This window comes from Thrips palmi, unplaced genomic scaffold (assembly GCF_012932325.1).
Source record: "Thrips palmi isolate BJ-2018 unplaced genomic scaffold, TpBJ-2018v1 HiC_scaffold_10, whole genome shotgun sequence".
Lineage (NCBI taxonomy): Eukaryota > Metazoa > Arthropoda > Insecta > Thysanoptera > Thripidae > Thrips > Thrips palmi.
This window is the reverse complement of record NW_023144621.1, coordinates 12,165,418-12,188,944: the sequence shown is the minus strand read 5'-3', so window position 1 is coordinate 12,188,944 and position 23,527 is coordinate 12,165,418. Positions and strand designations below refer to the sequence as shown.

Here is a 23,527-nt window from a genome sequence, read left to right as displayed (position 1 = left end):
CCCATCAGGCCCACCACCAGGCTCACCAGGCTCACCAGGCCCATCAGGACGCGCTCCGCTCCTCCGCCTTCCGGCCCGTGTTCCCGGTGCCCGCGCTGCCGGCCGCGCTGCTGCCCCGCGAGGCCGCCGCCGAGCCGCGCGAGCCGCGAGAGCCCCGAGAGATGAGGGACCCCGCCGCGGAGCTGCGCGACCTGCGTGACCTGCACCGCGACATGCACCGCGACCTGCACCACCCCGCCGACCTCTCGCGGGACCTGCGGGCAGACGGCCAGGACGACGCCGCGCCCGCCCCCGGCCACGTGCCGGCCGCGCTCCTCGAGGAAGACAGAAAGCCCGTCTTCATAGAGGCAGTAAGTGGCGGGTTCGAGTCCCGGTCAAGCCATCGCACGGTAACTTTTCGAAACTCGTAAATTTGATTTTTGTCGACAGAACACCGAAACTCCTCACATGACCGCCGTGGACACCGACGGACGCAACAGTCGAGAGCAGGAGGACCTGGACGACGAGGAGGCGGTCGTGGACATCGAGTCCACGGAGGACGGCGACGACGTCGTCCTGGGGGAGGTGGCGGACAGCCCCGTGGGGAGGGTGGCGGAACCGCCTCAGGTGAGTCGCAGGATGCTTTGTCATTTCCGTCAACAGAAAGGACGCACTACTACGCACAGTCCTGCCGAGTTTAATTCGCGGCGTTTAGCGATTGAAGTGAACGACATTTATTTTTTTGCGGAGGGAAGTATATTGTGACCCACCACTACACTTTATCTGTCCCTTTCCTCCCGGGCAGTCCCAGTGCCCTTCCTTCCCTGCCCAGTCCCTGCCCGCCCCGCGCGGCCCCGACGTCCCTTTCGGACGGTTCAGCGAGGCGCATCGCCAGGGCCGGGCCGCGCCGCGCCCAGCCGCGCCCCTGGGGTGTCCTCGGCGCCGTGCTCTAGTCGTGCGCGGCGGAAGGCGAGGCCGGCAAGGCCGGCAAGGCGAGGTCCTCGCTGAGCCGATACGTCTAGGGAGCTTTTTTCTCTCTCCCGCTTTCTCTGCGGCTCTGCTCCACCCGAAGTAATTACGACGGGGACTGTGGGGCTCAGCCTTCTGCCCGCGAGTAACACACACTCGCCCCGCCCCGCCCCGCCCCGCCCCACCCGGCGCGGCGTTCCTCCACCGCGGCGGTGGCGTTCTCGTCCGAACCGGAACCGCGCGCCCCGGTGTTTACGGCAACACCTTCCGGACGGCGCTTTCGTCACTCTATCTCTCTCGCACTTGCGGGCGTGCCGTTCGGGTGCGAGAGAGACAGAGCGACCATCAGCGGGCGGCGAGCCAAAGCCACGGAATGGCGCCAAACGAGGCAATTGAGGCCGGAACCTCTGAACCTCCGGACCGGGCGACGCCGCCAGCCAGCGCGACGCGGCGCGACGCCTCGAGGCGGCCTTAGATTAACAAGTTTTAAGCAATAAAGACAACACCGAGAGCGGCGCCGAGTGGCGAGGGAGAGGGGAGCGGGGTGCGCGCCGCCAGGGGTGGCGGGCCGCGCTACTGGTATCGGCTGGTAATGGGGGTGAGAGAGACGGAGAGAGACAAATCTGTGGGCTCGGCCGGGCTTGGCCGGGCTCGGCGGCGGGGTGGGGGTGCGGGAGGCGGCCGAAGAATACTTACGATTGTTGTCGGCAATCACGGCATCCATCCGACAAGTTTACCTAATGCATATTAACGACTATTTAAGGCGGAAAGAGTGGTCCCCTGCCGAAGCGGGGCGGGGCGGGGTACACACGCCGTCCTCTCAGCCACCTTGATTCGCAGGGACAACCATTCCAACTTTAATTCCCAATGAATGGAAAAGAGAGCGGTGTGCAGGTGGCGGGGCGTGGCAAGGCCCCGTGCTCTTCCAGTGAAATGAAGAGAGAGAGACCACGAGAAAAGAAGTGGCTCCAGTCGAAATAGATTGACGACTGCCGCGACGCTGCGACAGAGATCCCAAAACATCCGCCCAAAGGAAACACTCCTAGAAACTTGTTTCTTTTATTGGACAAAGAAAAATCGACAAGTTGTATGGGAATATTTAGTTGGTTTGGTATTTAAAGAAACAAACTTTTTGGGTGCCCCATTCATCATCCCCCTCTACACACACACACACACACACACACACACACAGTGAGGGAGGGCGAGAGCTAAACTCTGCACTATACACCATTAATTGATAGCAGCGTCTAACCACTCAATTATTATGTTGGGGCGTGGAGGTTTCCGAAGAGTCGATGGGTGCGAGGGGAGGGGAGGCGCGCGGTGGCCGACGAAATCGATTTAGTATGTGTGTGTGCGTGTGAGTGGGTGTGAGCGGTTGTGTGCGCATGTTTGTGTGTGTGCGTGTGTAAGTACGCGGCCATGCTCATCATTGTCGATTACAGGAGATTAAGTAAATCCCGGGAGCGAGCTGGCAGCTGGACGGTCGGATGACCCCTTGGCCGGGCGGGGCGGGCGGGGAGGCAAAGGGTTAGATGAGGCGAGAGACCTGAGCTAGCTATGCTGGTCTGCCGGGAAACACTCTCTCTCGCACACAACAATCTCTCTCTCTCTCTCTCACTCCCACCCCCTTACGGGAATTGTGGTTGGTCGGGGGCTCAGGGGGCCTTGTTCCGGGCCTGGCACGCCTCTCCCGATCAAGGATTGCGACGTAGGCCTATCCTTTTCTCGTGTCCTCCTTTACCTCGGTCGTCTTTGCTTCTTGTTGGTCTCGGGCTGGGCTTGGGTCGGTCGTGCCGCCTGCCGGGTGCGCCCCGCGCCGCAGCAGCTCTCATGTTGATTAACCTGTCAGCCGGAGGCAGCCTTGACGCCACGGCCACGGCACGGCGCCACGGCACCACGGCCACGGCCTCGGCGTCCAGGCTTGTTTACCGGTGACCCTCGGCAGGAGTAGCCGGGTAGCCGCGGTGGCCGCCCGGGCTGAGCCGGTACGTGCAAAGCTGTGGGTAGGCGTACACGCTACGCAGTCCCTCATTTATCCAGCATTTTTCAAGGTGTTTGTTCAAAAGAAGTTTGTTCAATGGAAAAGGATCATCTGAGGATAGTGAGTGATTCGGTTCACAACTCTTTTCTGTCGTGGGAGATAAGATAATAGGGCAACACCGGGCATCCCCGTGCCGCTCCGGCGCCTCAGTGCGGCGCGCGTCTGTGTTTGTATGTGTGTACTGTTCACGCTCCGCGGTTTGGCCGCCGATTACGTGTCTCCGTGCCAAGAGGGCGCGCCGGCCGAGCACGGTCGCCCGACATGTACCTAAACCGGGCGGGGCGCGGCCGTCGGCACGCCGAGGGTGGGGGAGGACGCGATCACATTTTAAATCCTTATATTATCTTTCCGCTGCCGAGCGTGAGTCAAAACGGGAAAATGAGTGGAGGGCCGAGACGCGGACATGCCGCCGGCGGACCAGCGAGCCGGGATTGAATACTCATGCGCGGGGATGAAAACCGTCACATTCACATCGCCGTCAAAAACATTTTTATTTATTTCTTTTGCCTTTTTCCAACAAGGTGTAATCCGGCTGGCGGTGCCTCGTTACCGCGCGGCCCTGACTTGAATTCGGAAGCGCGGGCCGGCCGATGATTAGCAAGCCGCGTCTCAGACTTCCGAGAGTCGTCGCTCTGTCTCTCTCGCACTCATCGGGCGTGCCCTACAGGTGCGAGAGAGACAGAGCGTTAGTCTGCAGACGCCGCGGACGGCGCGCCGAGGCGAATGCCGGGACAGGTAATGTAATGATGGAGGGGGTAGAGGGTGGGGCGGGCCGTGTGACAGGGGGGACATAGGTAAACAATCCTGTGAGTGATGACTCGTTCAACTCGCTTTTACTTAATTATGTTTGTGTGCGTCGCGCCGTCGTCCTGGGTGGCCGGGCGGTGCTGTACACGCCGTGGTGCCCAAGCCAAGCCGCACAGGAAACAAAACAAATTTTTAAAAAAAATGGGAAAATGTTTTGGTGAAAGGTGCACCGGAAGGGAGATGCAAAGTGCAATGAGCGAACGCCCCCCTCCCCCTTTCCCCCTCCCCTCCCAATCTGCCTCGGCCCGGCCGCGCGGCTTGTCCACCCGCCTGGAAACTCAGTTTGCTGCAGTTCGTACAGAGTAATCGCACACTAAGCTGTAATCGGCTTTGCGGATACAATAAACTGATTTTTTTTTGGCTGCGCGCGCTCGGCGCGGAGGCGGCGGTGGGATGGGGCCCACTACCCGGTCTGCAGCGGCGAAGCAGCGCGCTTCCCGCGGAACGCGCCGAACGCGCGGAGCGCCCGACTCGATCAAGGCCTAGATGACGTACAGCGGGCCGCCCTTTCAGACTCTTCATCGGGGCGGCCCGGCCACGGTGCAGGCGGGGCGAACCGGGGCGAACCGGGACCAACGGATTGAAAAGAGTGCCGGGCTATCCGTCGCCCTCCGCCGCCCCTACCCCCCGCAGGGAGGGCCCCCCTCGCCCTCGCCAAGGCCGGCAGAGCCCCGGGCCGCCCTGCTTACACTTGCAGCACGCGGGGCACGCCGCCATAACATTACACTTTGCGCCGCCAAGGCTTCGCCGCTTCGCCGCTTCGCCGGGCGCACACCAATTCCTCCCCTCCCCCACCCCCTCCCCTCCCCCTCCCCTCGGCCGGTGCCCTTCAAGTCCCGGGTGGCAATCACGCCCCGAAATGGTGGAGTGTAAGTATGACGCTAAAGATTGACGCTAAATGTCATCACTTGACCTTCTTGCTTCGCGTTGCTTCGCTTTGCTTCGCCACCATCCACCGCTCGTTACTCCGCCCCACCCCTCTGGAAAAACCAACAAACAAACAAAAGAAGGCGCCGCCGGGAATCGAACTCGCGAACCCGCTCGTGGAAGGGCAGCGAGGGTGGCGGATCCAGAGCCGGTCTGAGGGAGGGCCAAAGTAGCACTTCTAAAGGGGTAAAGAGCGGCTTTTCGTCTACCTTTCAGGGGGCTATGCAGAGAACTTTTGCCACCTCTGGGTCCACGCTTGGGGGCAGTGGCCGAGCACCGGAACGCGAATTCGGGGTGCGCGGTGTTTTTGACGCGTGTTGGCATGAGTGCAGCCAACGACTTGTTTGGCAACGCGGCGGGCGCGTCCAAGTGACGTCACGGTCGGTGCCTCTCTATTACTCGCCGACACATTCAATCCGGCAGGGGGAGGGGGAGGGGAGGGGAGCGGGGCGGCGGAGCGTGGCAAGTAGTGGAGGGTGGCTGGCGCGGCTGGCGCGGCGCTTCACTGCCGGGGGACAGGCTGCCTGCCCGCCCTGCCCGCCTGGCTCATTGGCTTCATGTTGGGTACCGGCGTGACGCCACACCGTGACTTCGCGGAGGCACCCGCAAGGCGCGGCTCGCGAAAAAGAAAACAAGGATGGGACTTGAACCCAGGCCGTTTGCACCGAGTTTTCAAGAGCGCATAACGTTTTGATTCCTAATCGCGAGTGCCATTCACTGACAGTAATTAGTTTCTGTAAACAAAAATAAAATGAAAAGAAAAATCAAGAGCAAGATTAGTGTTTGATCCCGGGGTCTGTCTGTCCACCGGCACGCAATTTACCGCTGCGCTAACCTGCCCCACTTGGGAGCGCGAGGTGTTGGAGCGACACGGTGACACGGCGGCACGCAAACGAGGCGGCGGTGCGCCGTGCGCCGGTCAGTCTCCTGATGGGACGAGACAGAATAATTACGGACTCGATTGGGAGATTGGGGGAATTAAATGGCAAAAGTCGGTCCTTTTTTATGGACGCGCGGGCGGCTTGCTCCCTCGGCCAGCCCTCGGCCGTTCTCTGGGTTGTTCCTCGCGCGTCGCTCGCTGGGCGGCCACTACGGGGCCTGGACGGGCACGCTGGTAAAACTGAAGCGCAGTTTGCATTCCAGCATACGGCTAGGCTTACCCTAGAGAAGCAGAAACCACGACGCCGGAGGATAGGCGTGAAAGTGCGCTCGGCCGCTTGATGGATGGTCGGCCCAAGGTTGATTGGAACGCCGTGCTGTCCCTCCTTCGGGACCGCACGGGCCGGTAATGAGACGGCATGCAGTGCATGACCATTAATCTGGCGACCGAGGACCTAAACCGAGGAGGCTCCGCGACGAGGCACGGCCGGCACGCGCTTGACGAGACCGAGGCACCAAGGCACCACGCCGAAACAAAAAAGGAATTACCAAATGGTAATCCCCGGTGTCCCCGCGGCCTTTAATATAAATGGAGTCGTATTCTTAAACGGGCGGGGCGCGCCGTCTTTGTGTCATTTTGTACTTTGAACCGTTTTGTCTGAGCACCGCGGCGCCAGGGCGGCAGGGCGCCAGGGTGGCTCGTCGTGCAAAATTAAAATTTGATCTTGCCCTTTTGAATCCGGCGGGCCGTCCGTCCGGGCCTCGGGCCGGGCAGTGACAGCGGCCGCCTCAGCGCTCAGCCTTCAGCTCTTGAGGCCCGGCGGCCAAGAGGTTCGTCGCGACTCGTACCCTTCCTCGTCCATTTCATTCCGTGCCCGTCCGGTCATCACCCGGAATTCAAAACCATGGCCGTGCTCGTCGTGTCGCGCGGCGCAGGTGGTTAACTGCGGCCATATGGCGACGCCGAATCGCAAAACGAATCTGAAACACGGCCTCGCCTGGCCGTGCCTGGCCGTGCCTGGCCGTGCCTGGCCGTGCCTCCGCGCGGCCCGGCCCGGTCGCGGGGCCTTCCCTTTTCAGTATTTGAACGGACACAATGGCGCGGCGGCGCACGCCAGCGCACGCACGGCCGGGCAAACATCGAGGGACAATCGCGTAATAGCTTTTAATTCAGCGCAAACGAAACCGGGCCACCGCCGCAGACCGGCCGGGGAAAGGATGGCTGCATTTCTAGCTTTCGATCATTCCATCGAACGTGCGGGGGTCGCAGTAGTATGGGCACTCCTTTCTGACTGTGCGCCATGGGGGGAGTGCCCTCACCTGGCCGCTCCCATCTCTCGCCTCGTGGGAAGCACGCTGGCAGTGGTGGCGGCGCGTGGCGCAGCTTCAGGGGTGCACCGCGAGCACCACGTGCACGTGGCCGCTAACAAGCGGGCCGTGACGCTGGACCGGGGAAACATTTGCAGAGCCAACGCCAACTCGAGCACCGCCACACGCACCGAGACGCCGTGCTTAGTTAATGATGTGCCAACATCTCACAGGTAAAAGCTGCTCTTAAAAGCTTAATTTAGACTCTTTTCAATTAAATCTAATTGTCTGTGGCGTGGGGCGGCGTGGGGGCGGCGCGGCCAGGCGGGCGCGGCGGCCCCGCTGCTGGTGCTTCTGCCGCGCCGTCGGGCGTTCGTGAATTGTTAACCGCGAGCAGCGCGAGGATTACTGGAAAATGAATTTGTGAAAGCCGCGGCGGAGCGACTCCTGTGTTTGACTGCAGGCGCTCGCCCATCTTTGCACACGTTGAATGGGGCCGCTCCACCGGCTCCAAGCAACTCGGCGCCGCCATTGAGCGCGCCTCTATTTTTGATGATTCTTGGGGCACAGGCCGATTCCGCTCGGCGGCGTTGCAGCGCTCTGTCTTTGTCGCACCCGCTCGGGTCGTCCCTCGAGTGCGAGAGAGACAGAGCGACGGGAGCGCTGCCGCACGGAATCCGCGGCTGCTGCTTCGCTCCGCTTCGCACTGCTTGGCACTGCTTCGTGCCGGTCATCCGTCAGGGCGGCCCGCGGTCCGCGGTCCCCATCCAGTGCACCGCCACGCCGCCACGCCGCCGCGCCGCCACTCGCCACCTCCCCGGGGAGAGGCGTGGAGCGGCAGCGCGGGGAATAACAGCCGAATAACAGGGCAATAACGCACACGGCGATTGAATCAGTGTGGACGCTCTTCTCCTTCTTTCTTCTTCTTCTTCTTCTTCTTCTTCTTCTTCTTCTTCTTCTTCTTCTTCTTCTTCTTCTTCTTCTTCTTCTTCTTCTTCTTCTGCTTCTGCTTCTTTCTACGCGATGGGTCGACCATTACACACACGCTGTCAATTGTCGATTATCCTCCGTCGTGCAGCGTGATTGCGGTGTAGCCACCACCACCGAAGCTGGTTGGCCCACTTACACTGCTACACTGTACACGACACGCGCGCTCTCCGAAAAACAAAAACAGAAACGACAAGAAGGAGAAAACTACACGAGGAGGGCAGGCGGGCGGCGGCTCGTCGCAGCCGTTTGTCTGGCCGCGCCGGCGGTGCCACATTTCTCTCCCAGACGACCCAATCTTAAGTTTCGCACTCACCAGGATAAATAACATTCGTTTCGCGGCGACGAGACGGCCGGAGTAATGAAAGAAGAGGTCGGTTCCGCCAGGGGCGGGAGAGAGAGAGGGGGGGGGGGCGTAGAAGGGCAGAACCAGGCAGAGCGAGCGCGGAGGCGGGGCGAGCGTGTGTGCGCGAGAGAGGTCTTCGTAAGGGGTTGCTCCGCGTGTGGGAGAGAAGGACGCCTGCGGAAGGGCCCCGCTGCGCCCCGCTGCCCCGCTGGCGTGGGCGTGGGACGTTACGGCAAACGATGCAATCCTAGGCGGCGAATGGCGCGTGGAGGGAGACTTATTCAAATTCCAATGACGTCACTGCCGATGCCAATGGCGGTCGTTACAAACTGGCGGGAGAGGTTTGTCGGGGGCAATCAGGTGTCTTGTGTGTGTCTGTGTGCGTGCGCTCACGGACTCGCTCGTGTGTGTGTGGAGTGGCGCGTGTCGTGTTACGGCGCACGCGACGTACCGAGGTGTCATTAAGCGTGGCGGTCGTTAAGTAAAATCGACAGGCGATCGTTTTTTGTTTTTGTTTTTCTCAGCGCGCGATCGTCATCGTCGGCCGGGAAACACCGCGCTGCGGAACTGCCGTGTTTTGAGCGTGCAATATGCGCCGTCTCGCTCGCTCTCCCGGGAGACTTGAACGGCCGATGCTCGGGCGAGGCGCGGCGCGGCGGGTGGCAGGTGCGGCTCGTCGCGGCAATGACCCGTGGCCACTCTTCGCAGCGCCGCACGTCGGAACGACAAATAACACACAGTTTTCTGGAAAGGGGAGCGCCCTGCCCTGTCCTGGCGCTCCTGGCCGTGCTGGGACGACGACGGCCTGTGAAGGAACACGGGGCGGAAGCTTTTCCGTGTCGTGGTGCGGCCGGGAAAACTCGTTCTAAAACGTCGTTAGCGTTGCTGTCATCTCCAACCAGACGCACTGCACCGTGGCCGAGTGCACTGCCTCTTCGGTTTGGGCTAGGGTGTTAGGGTGTTTTCACCTCGATAAACACCCAAAGAGGACGTTTCTTGAACCAATAGATAATTTACTTGTCATAATTGAATTTTCTTGGATGTGTCAAGAAAATTCACTGATGGCAAGAACATTATTTTGGTTCCAGAAACGCCTTTATTGGGTGAAGTCCATGACAAGGCCGAGAGTGACCCCTTCGCCGTGTGGAGGATGTCTGAAGACCTCTTTTTAAATCGTTCTAAGCAGCCATACGGTGTGTAATAACAGCACTGTATCTACATTTAACCCCGCTGATGGTCAATTTACAGTTTTGAATGGGCGGGTGGAAGGAGGGCAAGGACGGCGTGAAGGACGTGGAGGGGAAGGGAGGGGAGGAGAAGGTAAGGGAGGGGAGAAGGTCACGGCGCGGTGCAAGCAGTCCCCGGCGGTCCCCAGCGGCCGCGGCTTTAACACTGGCAGATAGATATCTCGGCATCTGTCGACTCGGGCTTACTGGCGGCCTTCTCTCTCTCTCTCTCTCTCTCTCTCTCTCTCTCTCTCTCTCTCTCTCTCTCTCTCTCTCTTTCTCTCTCTCTCCCTCCCTCATCCCCCCAGCAATCCGTGCCGCCCCGTCATTTGGCCGTGGAGAGATAGAGACGATTACACTTATGATTACCTCCTCGCCCCTCGCACTTGCACCTGTTTGACCGAAAGGACACTCACACACACACACACACAATCTCTCTCTGTTTACCTCATGCCGGTCGCGTTCTGTCACTTCTTTTCGATTCATCGCGGTTCTTATGGAGGACACAGGCAAACACCGTGTGTGGCACGAGCAAGGCACAACGACATGCTTCTAAGAAGGGCCGCCGTGGCGACCTTGATGAACCGGAACGCTTTCTTGCTTCTTCTTCTTCTTCTTCTTCTTCTTCTTCTTCTTCTTCTTCTTCTTCTTCTTCTTCTTCTTCTTCTTCTTCTTCTTCTTCTTCTTCTTCTTCTTCTTCTTCTTCTTCTTCTTCTTCTTCCCCCCTGGTTTAAACAGCAAAAACAAGAGGGCGGCGCTTAAGCACACCGTACCATTAATCCGTGGAGGAAGAGCGACGCGCGAGCGACGGTCGCGGTGCTCTTGATTAGCGGATCAAAACGAAAAATGTTTCCTTCCCCGCTTTGAGCGCGCGGAGTGCGGAGTGCGGAGTGCGGAGCGTGGAGCGCGTGGTGCTGGCCGTGTGCGGCACCGCCATGGCACCGCGCGCCCACCGACCGCCACCGGCAAATCCCCCATTCATTCACCTGAAACCGAAACGAAGCGCGGCGCCCGAACTGCGTGCAAAATAAGCATTATGAGGTCGGGAGAGGGAAGGGGGAGGAGGGGAGCAAAGCTGGGGAGGGTTTTCAATTATTCACTTGCCTGTGAACGCTCTATACATTCGGCACACCGCGTATCAGTTCCGACATCCCCTTTCGCCTTGCGCAACTCACACACGCGCCCACACAAATATGCACGCGTAAATACACACCAACACACACACCCACACACACGCACACTAGACGCGGCCGCGAATGTGTCGACTGCCGAAATGCTGTGCGACGCGCGTTGCGCGCGGAGGCGCCCGGAAGAAGCTCACGGTGTGCGCCCCTCTCCGGAGGCACCAACTTCCTTTTAAAGTCAGCGGCGGGGAGCCTCGAAAACGACTGTCGAGGAAGCCGACTAAAGTGGGTCCAAACTGAAAATGTTGAACCGGTATGTACCGGAGTTAGTTGTGTTATTTGTGTGCTTCCCCCACTGTCGAAAAAAAAACTGATGACCTCGCTGCGTTTTGGGGGCCGATGGCAACGGGGTGGGGTCCTTTGAGTCCTTTACTATTTTATCACCTCGGAACGCGATGCGGGACCGGCGATACGCGTGGAGTGTTTATTATTGGGGACAGCGCGGCGTGCCCGGCACGGCCCGGCACGGCCCGGCACGCCTCGCATGTCGGAGTGGAAATAGCCGAAGCCTGGAGCCGGGCCGTGCCGGGCCGTATTGACCAACGGGGCGCCCTGCATGCCGTGCATGCATCGGCCGGGCCAAACTGAGCGGCCGTCTAATGAATCGCCACAACGCAGCGCGGCCTTGGTTGCCTTGGTGTCTTGGCTAAGAACCAGCTGCAACGGGGCGAAGAAACAACTGAGTTCAAAACAGCGATCTTTCTAGTGCGCTATCCGAGCGTCGGATTCGTCGTGAGCTCGTCGATCGCCTCGTTACGTGACACTTGTACGGGCCGTCTGTCGTGTGGTGGTGCACTGCCGCCGGCCAGACCCAGCCAGGCCCGGCCAGACCGTGCCACATCAGATAGCGCCGCCCGTTCAAACGCTCCAGTTAACTGTGCGTGGCGGCCCGGCACTGGCGCTGGCGCTGGCAATAGCGCCCGGCGGGTAGGCAGCGCCACGGGCCGCCGCGCACGGGTGTGCGCGTGGTGCCTACCCGCCGGGCGCCCGCTCCAGCCCGCTCCAGCCAGTCTAACCGATTGCCTTCGCTTGTTTCAGGTTTCCCCGAAGCCTCACGCGCACATCCGGCCCCTCACGCCTGAAAGTGAGTAGTCATCGAAAGAGCTAGCAATTCAATTTCAAAAAGAAAATTTTTTAAAATTTTTTAAAATATTTTACATATTTTTTTAAATTTTGTAATTTTTGTGTTGCAGTCGGCGAGGAGGGCCTGTGGGCGGTGGCCACGGCGAGGCTGTCCCTGGAGCGGCGGCAGGAGCACCTGTACCGCCACCTGCACCTGCTAAGAGGTGAGGTCCTGGGTGAGGCCCTGCCCACACTCCTCGCTCTGTCTCTCTCGCTCTCGCGAGTGCACCGTCGGGGCGAGAGAGACAGAATGAGGAGTGCCCCATCCCGATGGAGACCGCGGAGTAATGGCTCGCGGCAATTCGATGGCGACCTAAGCCGACTTAAACGGCGCTCAATTAATTGAGAATTCAAACCGGCGGTGTGTTCGCCGCGGTGAATGGAGAGAGAGAGGGCCTCAGAGTTGAGGAACGGTGCGGATTAGAAGTTGTAAATGACGTTGTCGCCGCCACGGCCTTCAAAGGGGGGTGCGGTACGCGGTACGGCACGCTAGTTCCACTCGGTAGTTCCGACTCCGGCCGTGCCGCCGGCCTTGGGTCTCGGCCTCGAGCCGAAGGACCCCACAGACCGAGAACCACGCTCTTCATGTTGGCCCACCTGCGCAGTCCCTCTCTCTCGCCCTCCATTCACCGTGGTGACGCACAGCGACGCACGCGTCACTTTTGTCGCGAAGACGCGACGACTCTCAAAGAGGGCCCTTCCGCCGCTCCCTTCGCTCGGCCCTTTGCATGCGATCCCCCAAATCCCCAATTAAGGGCCGACCCTTTGCGGCGCCGGCCCGGCCGGCTGCAGAGCCCCACAGCGCTCTGTCTCTCTCGCGTCCCCGCGGTGCGTGCCGCGCTGCGTGCCGCGGTGCGTGCCGCGGTGCGTGCCGCGCGGCGCCACGAGTGCGAGAGAGACGGCGCGCTGGTCACGCGGCTAATGGCGGATTTGGCGACGCCTTTGGCGGCCCCCTGCCTTTCACGGGGAACGAGGAAGTGGGGCAATATTTGCGCCCTTTGGCCTGTCTGACAGTGTCTGTGCCTTCCAGACGGCCGCGACCCGCTGCAGCCCTTCAAGATGGGCGTGGACTGCACCACCTGCCACCAGATCTACGGGCCGCTGCTGCCGCCAGCCAGCCTCTCGCCCGCCGAGGCCAAGCTGGCGCCCTGAAGCCCCTCGCCAGCCGGCTGGCGCGGGACGGCAGACTTACAAACAAGTGCTTTGTATCATTATGAATCACTCATTCTTGTGTCCAGGGAGCTTTACAGAAAAGCAATAATATAGAGCATACTCAATTAGGATTTGTTAATTTTGTTTTTCAACAGGTGGTCTAGTCTAAACCTTGCCGTTTCTACTGATGTTGTAAATAGTAAATTCATTCGTTAAAGTGTGCTTCGCCCGCGCTCTGTGGCGTCGAACTTCTTCTGTACATATACGGGTATAGTGAAAGGCACTCTGTATCATATTTTTGTCCGTGGGACAAATAGGGCTTCTCCAAACTTGTAGTAAAATGTGTAAATATGTATGTATTATTGCTCGCCGCCATGTTATGTGATTGTAAAATTTATCGTTACTCTCTGTTTGCCAATGTAAACTACGATAATTATTGTTGTTTCAATTCTACTCGATCAAACGTTATGTAATAAACAAACTTTGTTAACCTCGCTCTGAAGGAAGCCCATGCGTGATTTGTCCGTTTCCGGATTCAAACCCATCCGACTCCACCGAGTCCACTTCGTTGGCGCCGCAACGAGATCACGTCTCCGCGTGCCGTGCGCTCTGCACGAGGTGATCTGCAGACTGATTCCGAGATCACTCTGTCTCTCTCGCACTCATGGGGCGTAGCCCAGATGCGAGAGAGACAGAGCGACTCTCGGAACCAGTCTGCTGCGAGGTGCTGTGCAAAATGACGCCATCCGCTGCCGCGCGCCGCGCACGCTCTCCGAAGGGCCGTTCTGGAAGATCAATTTTATTGGCGACGCACGAGAGACATACGTGTGCGGCCCTTGCCGCCACCAAGTAGTTCCCTCGCAGCCCGGCCGATGATACAGGCCATTGCGGCGTGTCAACTCATTTCCATTTTTATACGGGGCTCCCAATGGGGTTCCCGATGGTGTTTCCGCTTGTGCCGTTACACGCGCGCGAGGCGGGGCCATCCACTCACGCGCCGAGGACTTGTTGGGGACACCCGGGAGCGGTGCGAGGAACGCCCAACACGGGAAGAGATTTGGCGAAAATGCGATGTTGGTCATTTTATTTACATGAAAAAATACCAACTAATTAGGCCAACAACATAATTAAAACGCTGATGGTCGGTAAAGAAGATGCGCGGGACCACCGTAAATGTGACCCTTAAGACCTCTGGGTCCACGGGATGGTGGTGGTGGTCCTTGCGGATCAACTGCTGGTGGTGGTGGAGGAGGAGACCTGGGTCCACGGGATGGTGGTGGTGGTGGTCCTTGGGGCTCAACTGCTGGTGGTGGTGGAGGAGACCTGGGTCCACGGGATGGTGGTGGTGGTGGTCCTTGGGGCTCTACTGCAGGTGGTGGGGGAGGAGACCTGGGTCCGCGGGATGGTGGTGGTGGTCCTTGGGGCTCTACTGCAGGTGGTGGGGGAGGAGACCTGGGTCCGCGGGATGGTGGTGGTGGTGGTCCTTGGGGCTCAACTGCTGGTGGTGGTGGAGGAAGAGACCTGGGTCCACGGGATGGTGGTGGTGGTCCTTGGGGCTCTACTGCAGGTGGTGGAGGAGGAGACCTGGGTCCACGGGATGGTGGTGGTGGTGGTCCTTGGGGCTCTACTGCAGGTGGTGGAGGAGGAGACCTGGGTCCACGGGATGGTGGTGGTGGTCCTTGGGGCTCAACTGCTGGTGGTGGTGGGGGTGGAGACCTGGGACCACGGGATGGTGGTGGTGGTCCTTGGGGCTCTACTGCAGGTGGTGGCGGAGGTGGAGACCGAGGTCCACGAGACTGAGGCTCTACTGCAGGTTGTGGTCCTGATCCATGGGACGGTGGTGGTCTATGTGGTCTTCTGGGCTCTACTGCAGGTGGTGGTGGAGACCTTGCCTTCCGATCGAGCCCCGCCAAAAGCTCGCCAGGGGGTGGTTTCTTTAGTGGCTCGCTGGTCACGGCCTGCAGCGAAGCAACATTTGTTGAAAGTGGCTCCGACCCAAAATAACTTGCGTTGGCTTTCGTCCTGCTGGTGTCACTTACCACAGCGCAGAGCGCAGCCAAGATGAAGACGAAAGCCCTCATGGTGGAGTGATGCCTTGGCCCGTGCGGCTGGCCCTTTTATACGCTAAAGCTCTGAAAAACACCGCGACGCCATTGCGACGATAACGTCATTAACGCCGTTAACAGCCCTGGCTCCACGAAATCACTGCACCTGTTCGAACCGAAAGTCGCTGTAGGTGTGGCTGTCGTGCGAACCGCTCTGACGCCAAGCACAGACTGATTCCGAGAGCCCTTTTCGTCGCTCTGTCTCCCTTGCTCCTACAGGAGACGCCTCATGAGTGGGAGAGAGACAGCGTGAATCCGTCTGCTGGACGCCTTTTCCCACGAGGCGTCTCGTTACTCGTGACGTCGGCCTCCACAAGACGGAAGGCACATGTGACTACAAAAAAAAAATAGAGAAAAAACGGGGCGGAATCGCGGCGCCGCAAACAAGCTGGATATAAACACGAGCAATAGAAAACGTGTCGGGGTTGTAGAGTTGCCGCACTGCTCCGCGCCGCTCCCGTCCGGGGGGAGTGGTTGCCACCCGGCGATGGATGGCGGAGCGCGGCAGCGCGGCGCCACGTATAAGTGAATTATAACCAGTGGCTGCGAGGGCCTTGATTCCTCCACAATTATGCCATCTGTACACGCTCCGTGTTCAGGCAGCATCCGCCGTCAGGTTCAGCATTCTCGCTACATAGTGGGCCAGCAGACCGGTGGAGGTGGCCAAAACTCTAGACGCATTTTGAGCTCCAGAGTCCCTAAATAAGGCTCGAACCTAACGTGTGACCTCACCAATGAATTCCTCGTTTGGAGAGCATTCTATTGGTGCGGGCACTCGTCCTGTTCGAATCCAATTCAGCGACTCTGGGTTCAAACGCCTCGGAGATTTTGACCGCATCCACCGGTTTTCTGGCCCACTGTGCCACAGCGCGACGAGCAGACGAGCCCTCCCGGAAACTGTTTTCCGATTTCTCTTTATTTGGAGCCGGGCGCGGTATCGGTTGGCAGCCCCGCTGCAATCTCGGCAGGGCGGCAGTGCCGCGGCACATCGATGCGATGCTTGTTGCAGCGTTTATCGGCGCAGCGGCGGTTGGCAACACTGTCTGTGTTCCCCGGTGTTCCCCCAGCCCTAGAAATTGATAGCGGGATTATCCGGCGGAGTGCTCCCTCGAGGCCGGCGAGGCGAGGCAGGCCGCCTCTAGCAGAGTCTCCCCCTCCCCCTCGACAAATCCCGGCCTATTCGACAGCACTGGGCATCATTACACAAGTAAGTATCGCGACGATTGCAAGGGTTGAGTAATTATGGACGCGGCGCAGCCGTGACTACTTTGTTAAGGGCGTCACGTTTTCTGGTCGTTTCGAGAGACGCGCCATGTCGCCGTGCCGCCGTCGTCAAGTCGCCGCTGGTCACGCCGCGACACACCGTCACTCATGTCTCGCATTTTTGCGGTGACGTCACGGCGGGTGGTCGCATAGAAAGCAAGTCTTTTATGGGTGTCCCGCGCTTCGCGCCACGCACCGCCACCACGGAACGCCACGCCGCTCTGTGACGAAGGCCATGCATTAAACATGCCGCCATTACTTACAGCGTGTGAACAACGCGATCTCACGAATACGGATCGCGTCAGCGCCGACAGATTCCTCATAACATCATTTCGATTTGCCGCAGGGTGGCCCCCCTCCAAAGACCCTCCTCGGCGCAAAGACCCTCGCCCCCCAGTCCAAGCCAGTCCCACCCAGTTTGGGGCAGAGACGTGATTACCAGAGTCAGTGGAGCCTGCTCGCCTTCCAGGGACCGGGCTACTTATTCAACTCCACGCAAGTAGTAACCACCATGTTGGCATCTTCGTGTGGGTCACACCCCTTCCACCCACTTTCTCCGTCTGTCCGTCTGTCTGTCCGTCCGTCCGCTCTCCGTCTCTCTCCCCCGCGTCGGCACGCTGCGGTGGACAAGGACAGAGCTGCGCCCGTACAGTGCCCCACAGCCTCGAAGGAGGCGGAGCGGGCGGGGCGGGCGGGGCGGGCGGAGAGAAGGGCCTTGTTAGCCGCAAACGCCCTGCGCGTCCACCAATAATACGGTCCCAGGGGACCTCCTCTCCCACCCCGGTCGTGTGCCCCTTGCTCCACGCTGCCGCCAGCAGCCGCCAGCTGGCGCATTTCACCGCCCTCGTTGACCACACACGCTCACACTCACAGTGTCGCTGCCACATACGCGTACCGATATTCATTTTATTCAATTAACTGTGGTGCTCGCCCTGAAACGTGGATTGCGACGAGGAAAACGAAGAAAAAAGGAAAAAAGGGCGAAACGAATAGAGGGCGCCAGCGTCGCGGCTGATTTGCGCCAAACAGGAGTCGCTTTTTATTTATTTTATCAATCACGTCCCCAAAATGGAGTCACGCTTGGAGCGTTACTTCCCCCGGAGGAGAGAGCGTCGAGTCCAGGAGAGAGAAAGGGGAGGGGGAAAGGAGGTCGGCCTCCGAGCCTGCTCTGGAGTCAGACAGCGTGAGGGAATACAATCAGTTTGTTCTTTCTTCGTTCCGGATGGAATTGCTTACAATCTGGCCCGGAAAAAAGTGAAGAGGATTATATCGATGGGATGGCGGTGCGAGTGTGGCGTGGCGTGGCGCGACGTGGCGTTCGGCGCGGCTGCGGAGAGAAGAGTTTACATTCACTGGGCAGCTTCGTACTTTGTACCTAACTGGATTTCACCCCGAGGCTCGAAGGAGCATCGCGGCAGGAGAAGAAACAAATGACTCGCCACTGAACCAGGAAGGATTGTGACGGGATGGCGTGGGATGGGTCGTACTTTGGGCCCGTCTATGTTCGCATGGCGACGCGCCTCGGCTCGGCCGTGCCTGGGACGGCTTTGATGGATTTTCGAACGTCGATCGGCGACGCTACATTTGGTGTTGGCTGCACGCGTAGAGTGGAAAGGAAATGTGGAAAAGGAAGTCAGGGGACGCCGCCTCCCATGATAGAATTCGGAACGACTTCGGGAAACATCTCCAAAGTACGTAGTCTCTTCCTCATTGAAACGCTTTGTGCGCCAGCAGCCTATTAAATTTACGTTCCCGCCTTTTTTCACATTGATTTTTTTCTTACATTGCTGCTGAACGCGGAGCGGAATATTAGTGAATAATATGACTACATAACAATGTCTTCTGCCGCCCTCCACGGAACACGAGCGAGCGCGCTTGTGTGAAACGCACAACAAAGACAATTTATTCTCTTTTTTTTTTTTTTTGCCCGGTACGTGGTGGGTTAGGCGAAACTACTTTGGCTGAATCCGGAATCAGAGAACGTAATTGACCCACTAAAAAGTGACATACGGCAGTAACAGCAAACACCCCCTCATCGCGTGCGTGGGCGGCGTGCGCTGGGCGCGTGCGCATCTAACAGGCCGCGTGTGGCGGGGCAGGCGGGGCCGTGACACCACTGCGGCGTGATTACCACTGCTGGCCAGACCGCAATGTTTCTTTCGTTTCGACTACATCAAAACCGCACGCAGTACCTTCACAAGACGGGAAAATTAAAAGCGTTGTTGAAGTTAAATATCAAATTTGAGATGCAGCGCTCAAACCCTTTTTCATTTGCCTAGTTGAATCTTTAGGTGCTGTCGAGCACCAGGAAGATCTCACGCAGGTCTTCACGGAGGCCTGCCCAGAAGGCCAATGGACACCTCACAGCTCAAACGCTGCAGGATCGGTGTTCCACGTGTCAGAGACCCGACGTCGTGAATAACGGGAAACACGGCAAAAGAAATGGCTTGGCACGGCCATTGCAATAATGGAATATTCTGAAGGCACTAAAGGAAAGCCACGACGTCGTGAGGCGTGCAGCATGAAATGAAACGCTACGCCTTGAATATGTTTCGCGTATAAAACGGCCAGCAGAACCGACCAACGCATCATTCAACCATGAGGGCCCTCGTCTTCGTCGTGGCTGCGCTCTGCGCTGTGGTAAGTGAGACCAGCACGATAAACGCAGCAAGTAATTGACGCACCACCTCACCAAGTAATGCTTATCGCAGCGTCCGCAGCCACTGAAAGCTTCACCACATGTGCTGTCAGGCCGTTCGCAGGCAGTGACCCTCGCACCACGCACGACATATATGCTCTCCACCACCGGAGCTTCACTGCACGTGCCAGCTCTCGCACGGCCGAGGTCTCCGTCTCCCAGCCACCGGTTTCTTCTACGACCACTACTACTGCACCTCCACCACCGGCATCTTCAACTACCACGACTGCCGCTCCACCACGAGTCCGTAAGGCCCGGTCTGCCCAGCCCCCGCCTTCTTCTACGACCACTACTACTGCTCCTCCACCACCGGCATCTTCAACTACCACTACTGCCGCTCCACCACGAGTCCGTAAGGCCCGGTCTGCCCAGCCCCCGCCTTCTTCTACGACCACTACTACTGCTCCTCCACCACCGGCATCTTCAACTACCACGACTGCCGCTCCACCACAGTTGCCGCTCAAGGAGTCAACCCTCAGAGTTAGATAGAGAACTTACCAGCGCGATTAAGTTCTAGTTTTTGCGGCACTATTCTCACCAGGTGCCCACTTGGAAAGAGCTGCCTAAACGAATTCAGCACGTTTGCCATCAGCACGTCCAGGACTCGCGACAAACGGGAAAGATTTCTTGTTTGCCTTTCTGCCTGCAGCGCAAAAGTGACAAAAATCTGTAAAACGAATAAGTAAAAGATTTAGTCGTCCTTCTTTCTCCTAATCATACGTGCGGACACTACGATAAGTGCTAGTTGGTCTGGTCACGCCTCCTCTGCTCTCCTCAGAAACCGAACGGCCGTTCTCGGAAGAGAACGGCGATGCCTTAAGCCACTCTGCAAACTCAAGTGTGTGCCAGGCATGCAGGTGCGTGCCTGCAGGCATACACTTCTTTTCTGCATGTCTGGCAGGCACATACTTCTTTTCTGCATGCCTGGCAGGCACACACTTCTTTGCCGCATGCCTCAGGCACACACTTGCCGTCACTAATGCATGCATACAAACAAGCAAGTGTGTGCCTGAGGCATGCAGAAAAGAAGTGTGTGCCTGCAGGCATGCACCAAGAAGTGCACGCCTGTTACACACTTGAGTTTGCAGAGCAGCCTTGGGCCTGGGGGCCTGGGGTATTGACCGAAGTGGCGTCTCCGCGCCTTGACGATACTCCTTGTTGGAGAGAGACTCGAGGAAGCTCTACCCCACACACCGGCGTGTCGCTACTCCGCGCTTCAGACGGGAGTAGCGCCTGCCTGGTGGCATCCCCGGCCAACAGAGGGCTCTGGCCTGGCAGTCGCTTGCTCCGGTCGCGGATATCCCTTGCACTGCTGAGGGTGGGGTTGGTTTTGTAGGGAGGGGTGGTTTCCGCTTGGTGATGTTGGTATGTGTGTGTGGTGTGTGTGAGTGATCGTGAGTGAATTCGTGAGGTGCCGGAGGTGAGTGTGAGAGAGACACCCGGTCACTGTGGCCTGGCCGCGGGTCGGAACTCTTCTCTGTTGCCAGAACTGCTCTGCCATGCACGTCGAGCCATCGCCAGGTCACGCAGTGTTGGTGCGTCGCCTCGCGCGTTGCTAGGCGACCCCGTTGGGTGACGGAAATGGATGGTGCCCGGGCGGCCCGGGCGGGGTGGCGTGGTGGAGAGGCGCGGTGCTTGAGGGTGGCGTGGCCGAGGCCGCCCTCTCCTGCCGTGATTCCGGCAAGAGGTTCGTTGCCTAACCCGTGACGTGGCGTGAGCGTTCCGAAGTATTGGGCGTGTGCCGAGCGATTTCGTCGCTCTGTTGCACTCGTGGGGCTCTTCATAGGGTTGCGATGGAGACAGAGCGACAATCCGCTCTCCTGAATCACTCGGCTGAAGGCGGGAGCAAGAAGCGGTGACGGCGGAGCTGTCAAAACAGGCATTGAGGCAAACAAACCAGGCAGTGCGTGGCAGTGCCGTGGCCAGGCCGTCCCTCGGACACATGGCGAGTAATCTCTCCATGTCAAGTACGGGGAAACCGAGGCGGGGGCGGGCCGGGCTGATCAGTGAACCATTTAGACGACAGCCCGGGCGGGCGGGGCGGCTGGAGCGCGGCTATTGTGCGCAAACATTGGACACATGCGCCGCCACGCCCACCACCAGAAAGGGTTTAAATGGCCCCCGGATTGCCAATGGTTATCCCCGCGAGGGAGGCGGGCCGGGCGCAGGAAGTGAAGTGCGTATCGGAAAGAAGGGATACTTGGTAAAATATACCGAAGGAATTTTACAAAGTGGCACTCTTGGTGCCAAACGCGTGGGTCGCGCGTCGATGAACACGACTTAGTCGTGTGTCGACACACAATCCCCTCCAACAAAGTTTGTTTGTCACTTTTTATCTTTTCACTCATTCTTTCGTTGGGATTCTTTTTCTGGTCCCACACGGATGTGAGAGAAATACTAACGCACGCCAATCATTCATTTCATTTTCGCTTTCACCGTTCCTACAGTCCGACAGTGTAGGGGCGCAGGCGCGGGCAGACTGCCTGTCTCCCCGTCGCGCGCCGCTCCGCCTTTTCGGGGAACAGAAGATTAGTTCGCTAAATAGAGACGTCTGCCGGAGTGGTGTGCTTACAGCGGCGGCCACCCCACCGCGAACAATGCCAGCCCCGCTCGAGAGTAAGCTGGTTATCGACAGTAATCCAGTTTTACAGGTGCAAAAATCGTCGGTCACGCGCCCATACCCGACAGCAAGAGGGAACGGGCAGCCACCAAAAGAAAAATTCGAGAATTTTCTGAACTTGTAGAAACTTTTTTTAAGTGAGATGTTTGCTGCTACCAACGAATTTAGGCAACGAATTCTCGACATCAACCATCAGTTTCCATGAAGATGATTCATAAAGAGAACAGGAAGACGAGTCGACATCACTCCCGTGGCCTTCATCCGGTTTCCGTTAGATTTTGTTCTTCAGGTGACGGAGGAGGGCACGCGAGTTGCTGCTGCTCAAGCCACGCCTCCACCGATTCGCCCCAAAATATATTCCGCAGTGTACTGTTGAGAGCGCGACGTGTCACAGCGTGACAGTTTTAAAAACAGAATGGGCCGATTAGCCGTCAATGGAGTCCAGTCAATTCCGCTCGCGAAGAGGCTCTTGGCCGGAAGCTGCAGGGACAGGACGCTGCATCCTTCCGCGAACTACCTTCTCACGACTTCCGGATGCCTCGCCGCTTCTCGAACTGAGCAGCCCCACTCGAGCCACGCTTGAGCCACTGCCGTGTTGACACGCCGAATAATAAACTGGCGGTGCGAATAATAGTGGACTCGCCAAATTAGATCGCCGCAGGTAAACCTCTTCTGGCGATTTTTTGTTTGCCTTTCCGCAGCGCGCCGCTACTCCCTCCAGGCCTTCGGGGCAGCCCGTCTCTGTCGCACTCATGAGCCGTTCCACAGGGGTGCGAGAGAGACACGCAAAGCCCCGTGAGTGAGTAAGCACAGGGAACAAGGGGCGGCCGTCGAGCACAGCGGGCCAGAGCAAAAATTCTTGGTACTATCGGACACGTTCGAGCCCTGCGATCGTCGAGGTGGACCCGCATGAAACACAAGACAGTACCTAAGGTTCGATCGAAGGTCAGAGTGTCGTCCATCAGGGCAGTCAAGTGTTCGAAAGTCGTCCCCAGCTGTTCGTGTTCCCGCGTCGGTTGAATTGGCGCCAAATTATTTCCCCGCACGTCGACACAAGGTGAGCTGCGCGAAATGAAGTGCTGAGGGAAGGGTTCCAGGCCGAGTGGCTGCCGTGCCGTGGCATGCCGCGCCCTGCCTTGCCGCTTGCCTGCCAGTGCCTGCCAGGCTGGAGGGCGCGGCAGACGAACTAAACGCTAGGCTGCTACGCTGCTAGGCCCCGCGCCGTGTTCACAAGTCTTTGTCAATTTGGCCGCCTTTGTCTTTGGCCTGCGAAATGTGCTGCTTGCTTTGTGTTTTGTTGTACTTGCCGCACTCCCCATTATCGAACCAACGGTGTGCCGCGCGCGTTTTGCATCAAGCCCTCCTTTGAAAGGGCGCGCCGGGCGGGGCGGGGCGGGGCGGGGCGGGGCGGGGCGGGGCGGGGCGGGGCGCAGCCCTTCGCAGTCGAGGGAAAGGCGACTTCATCATCGGCGCCTCGGGGGCGTGCGAGGCCCAAAAAAGAAGGGTTGAATGTGTTGCCGAAAGTGGTACAGCCAGAGCCGCAATTTTTGTTGCTCTTTGTTTTTCGGTCTCTTGTGCGGCGTTTATCAAGCCCCGTCATGGGCTTTACAATAGTGGCTACGAGCAGGAAAACTCGTGCACTCCTCAGATGTCCTGAGCGCGACACTTTTCTGTTTTCTTCCTTTTTTCAGCCTCCGAAGAAACACAGAAGTATAAGTCGGCGCTGCTGAAAGACTGCGCGCCGCAGTGCCCCAATCGAATCATATCATTTTATGTATCAGGGATGGGCGAGGCGGGGCGGGGCGGAGCGGGGCGTTTCTCGCAGCGGCGTTCTGTGCGGCGTTGTGTGCGCGAGCGAGGCGAGGCCTTTTGCAAAGCGAGGGAAATGCTGGCACTCCGAGGGCTGTGTCT

The 23,527-nt window shown here is 58.7% G+C and overlaps 2 protein-coding genes across 2 annotated transcripts; one reads left to right on the top strand and one right to left on the bottom strand.

Moving 5' to 3' along the window:
* Positions 1 to 161: 161 nt before the first annotated feature.
* LOC117638972 lies at positions 162 to 13,376 on the top strand. The gene is made up of 5 exons (XM_034374227.1): positions 162 to 350; positions 430 to 606; positions 11,695 to 11,740; positions 11,850 to 11,942; positions 12,809 to 13,376. The coding sequence occupies exons 1-5, from the start codon at positions 162 to 164 to the stop codon at positions 12,928 to 12,930; spliced, it is 627 nt and encodes a 208-aa protein (XP_034230118.1). The 3' UTR covers positions 12,931 to 13,376.
* A 621-nt stretch (positions 13,377 to 13,997) lies between these two features.
* Positions 13,998 to 15,011, bottom strand: LOC117638971 (basic salivary proline-rich protein 1-like). Its single transcript, XM_034374226.1, has 2 exons — positions 14,970 to 15,011; positions 13,998 to 14,888 (listed from the first exon to the last, which is right to left on the bottom strand). The coding sequence occupies exons 1-2, from the start codon at positions 15,009 to 15,011 to the stop codon at positions 14,058 to 14,060; spliced, it is 873 nt and encodes a 290-aa protein (XP_034230117.1). The 3' UTR covers positions 13,998 to 14,057.
* Positions 15,012 to 23,527: the final 8,516 nt, after the last annotated feature.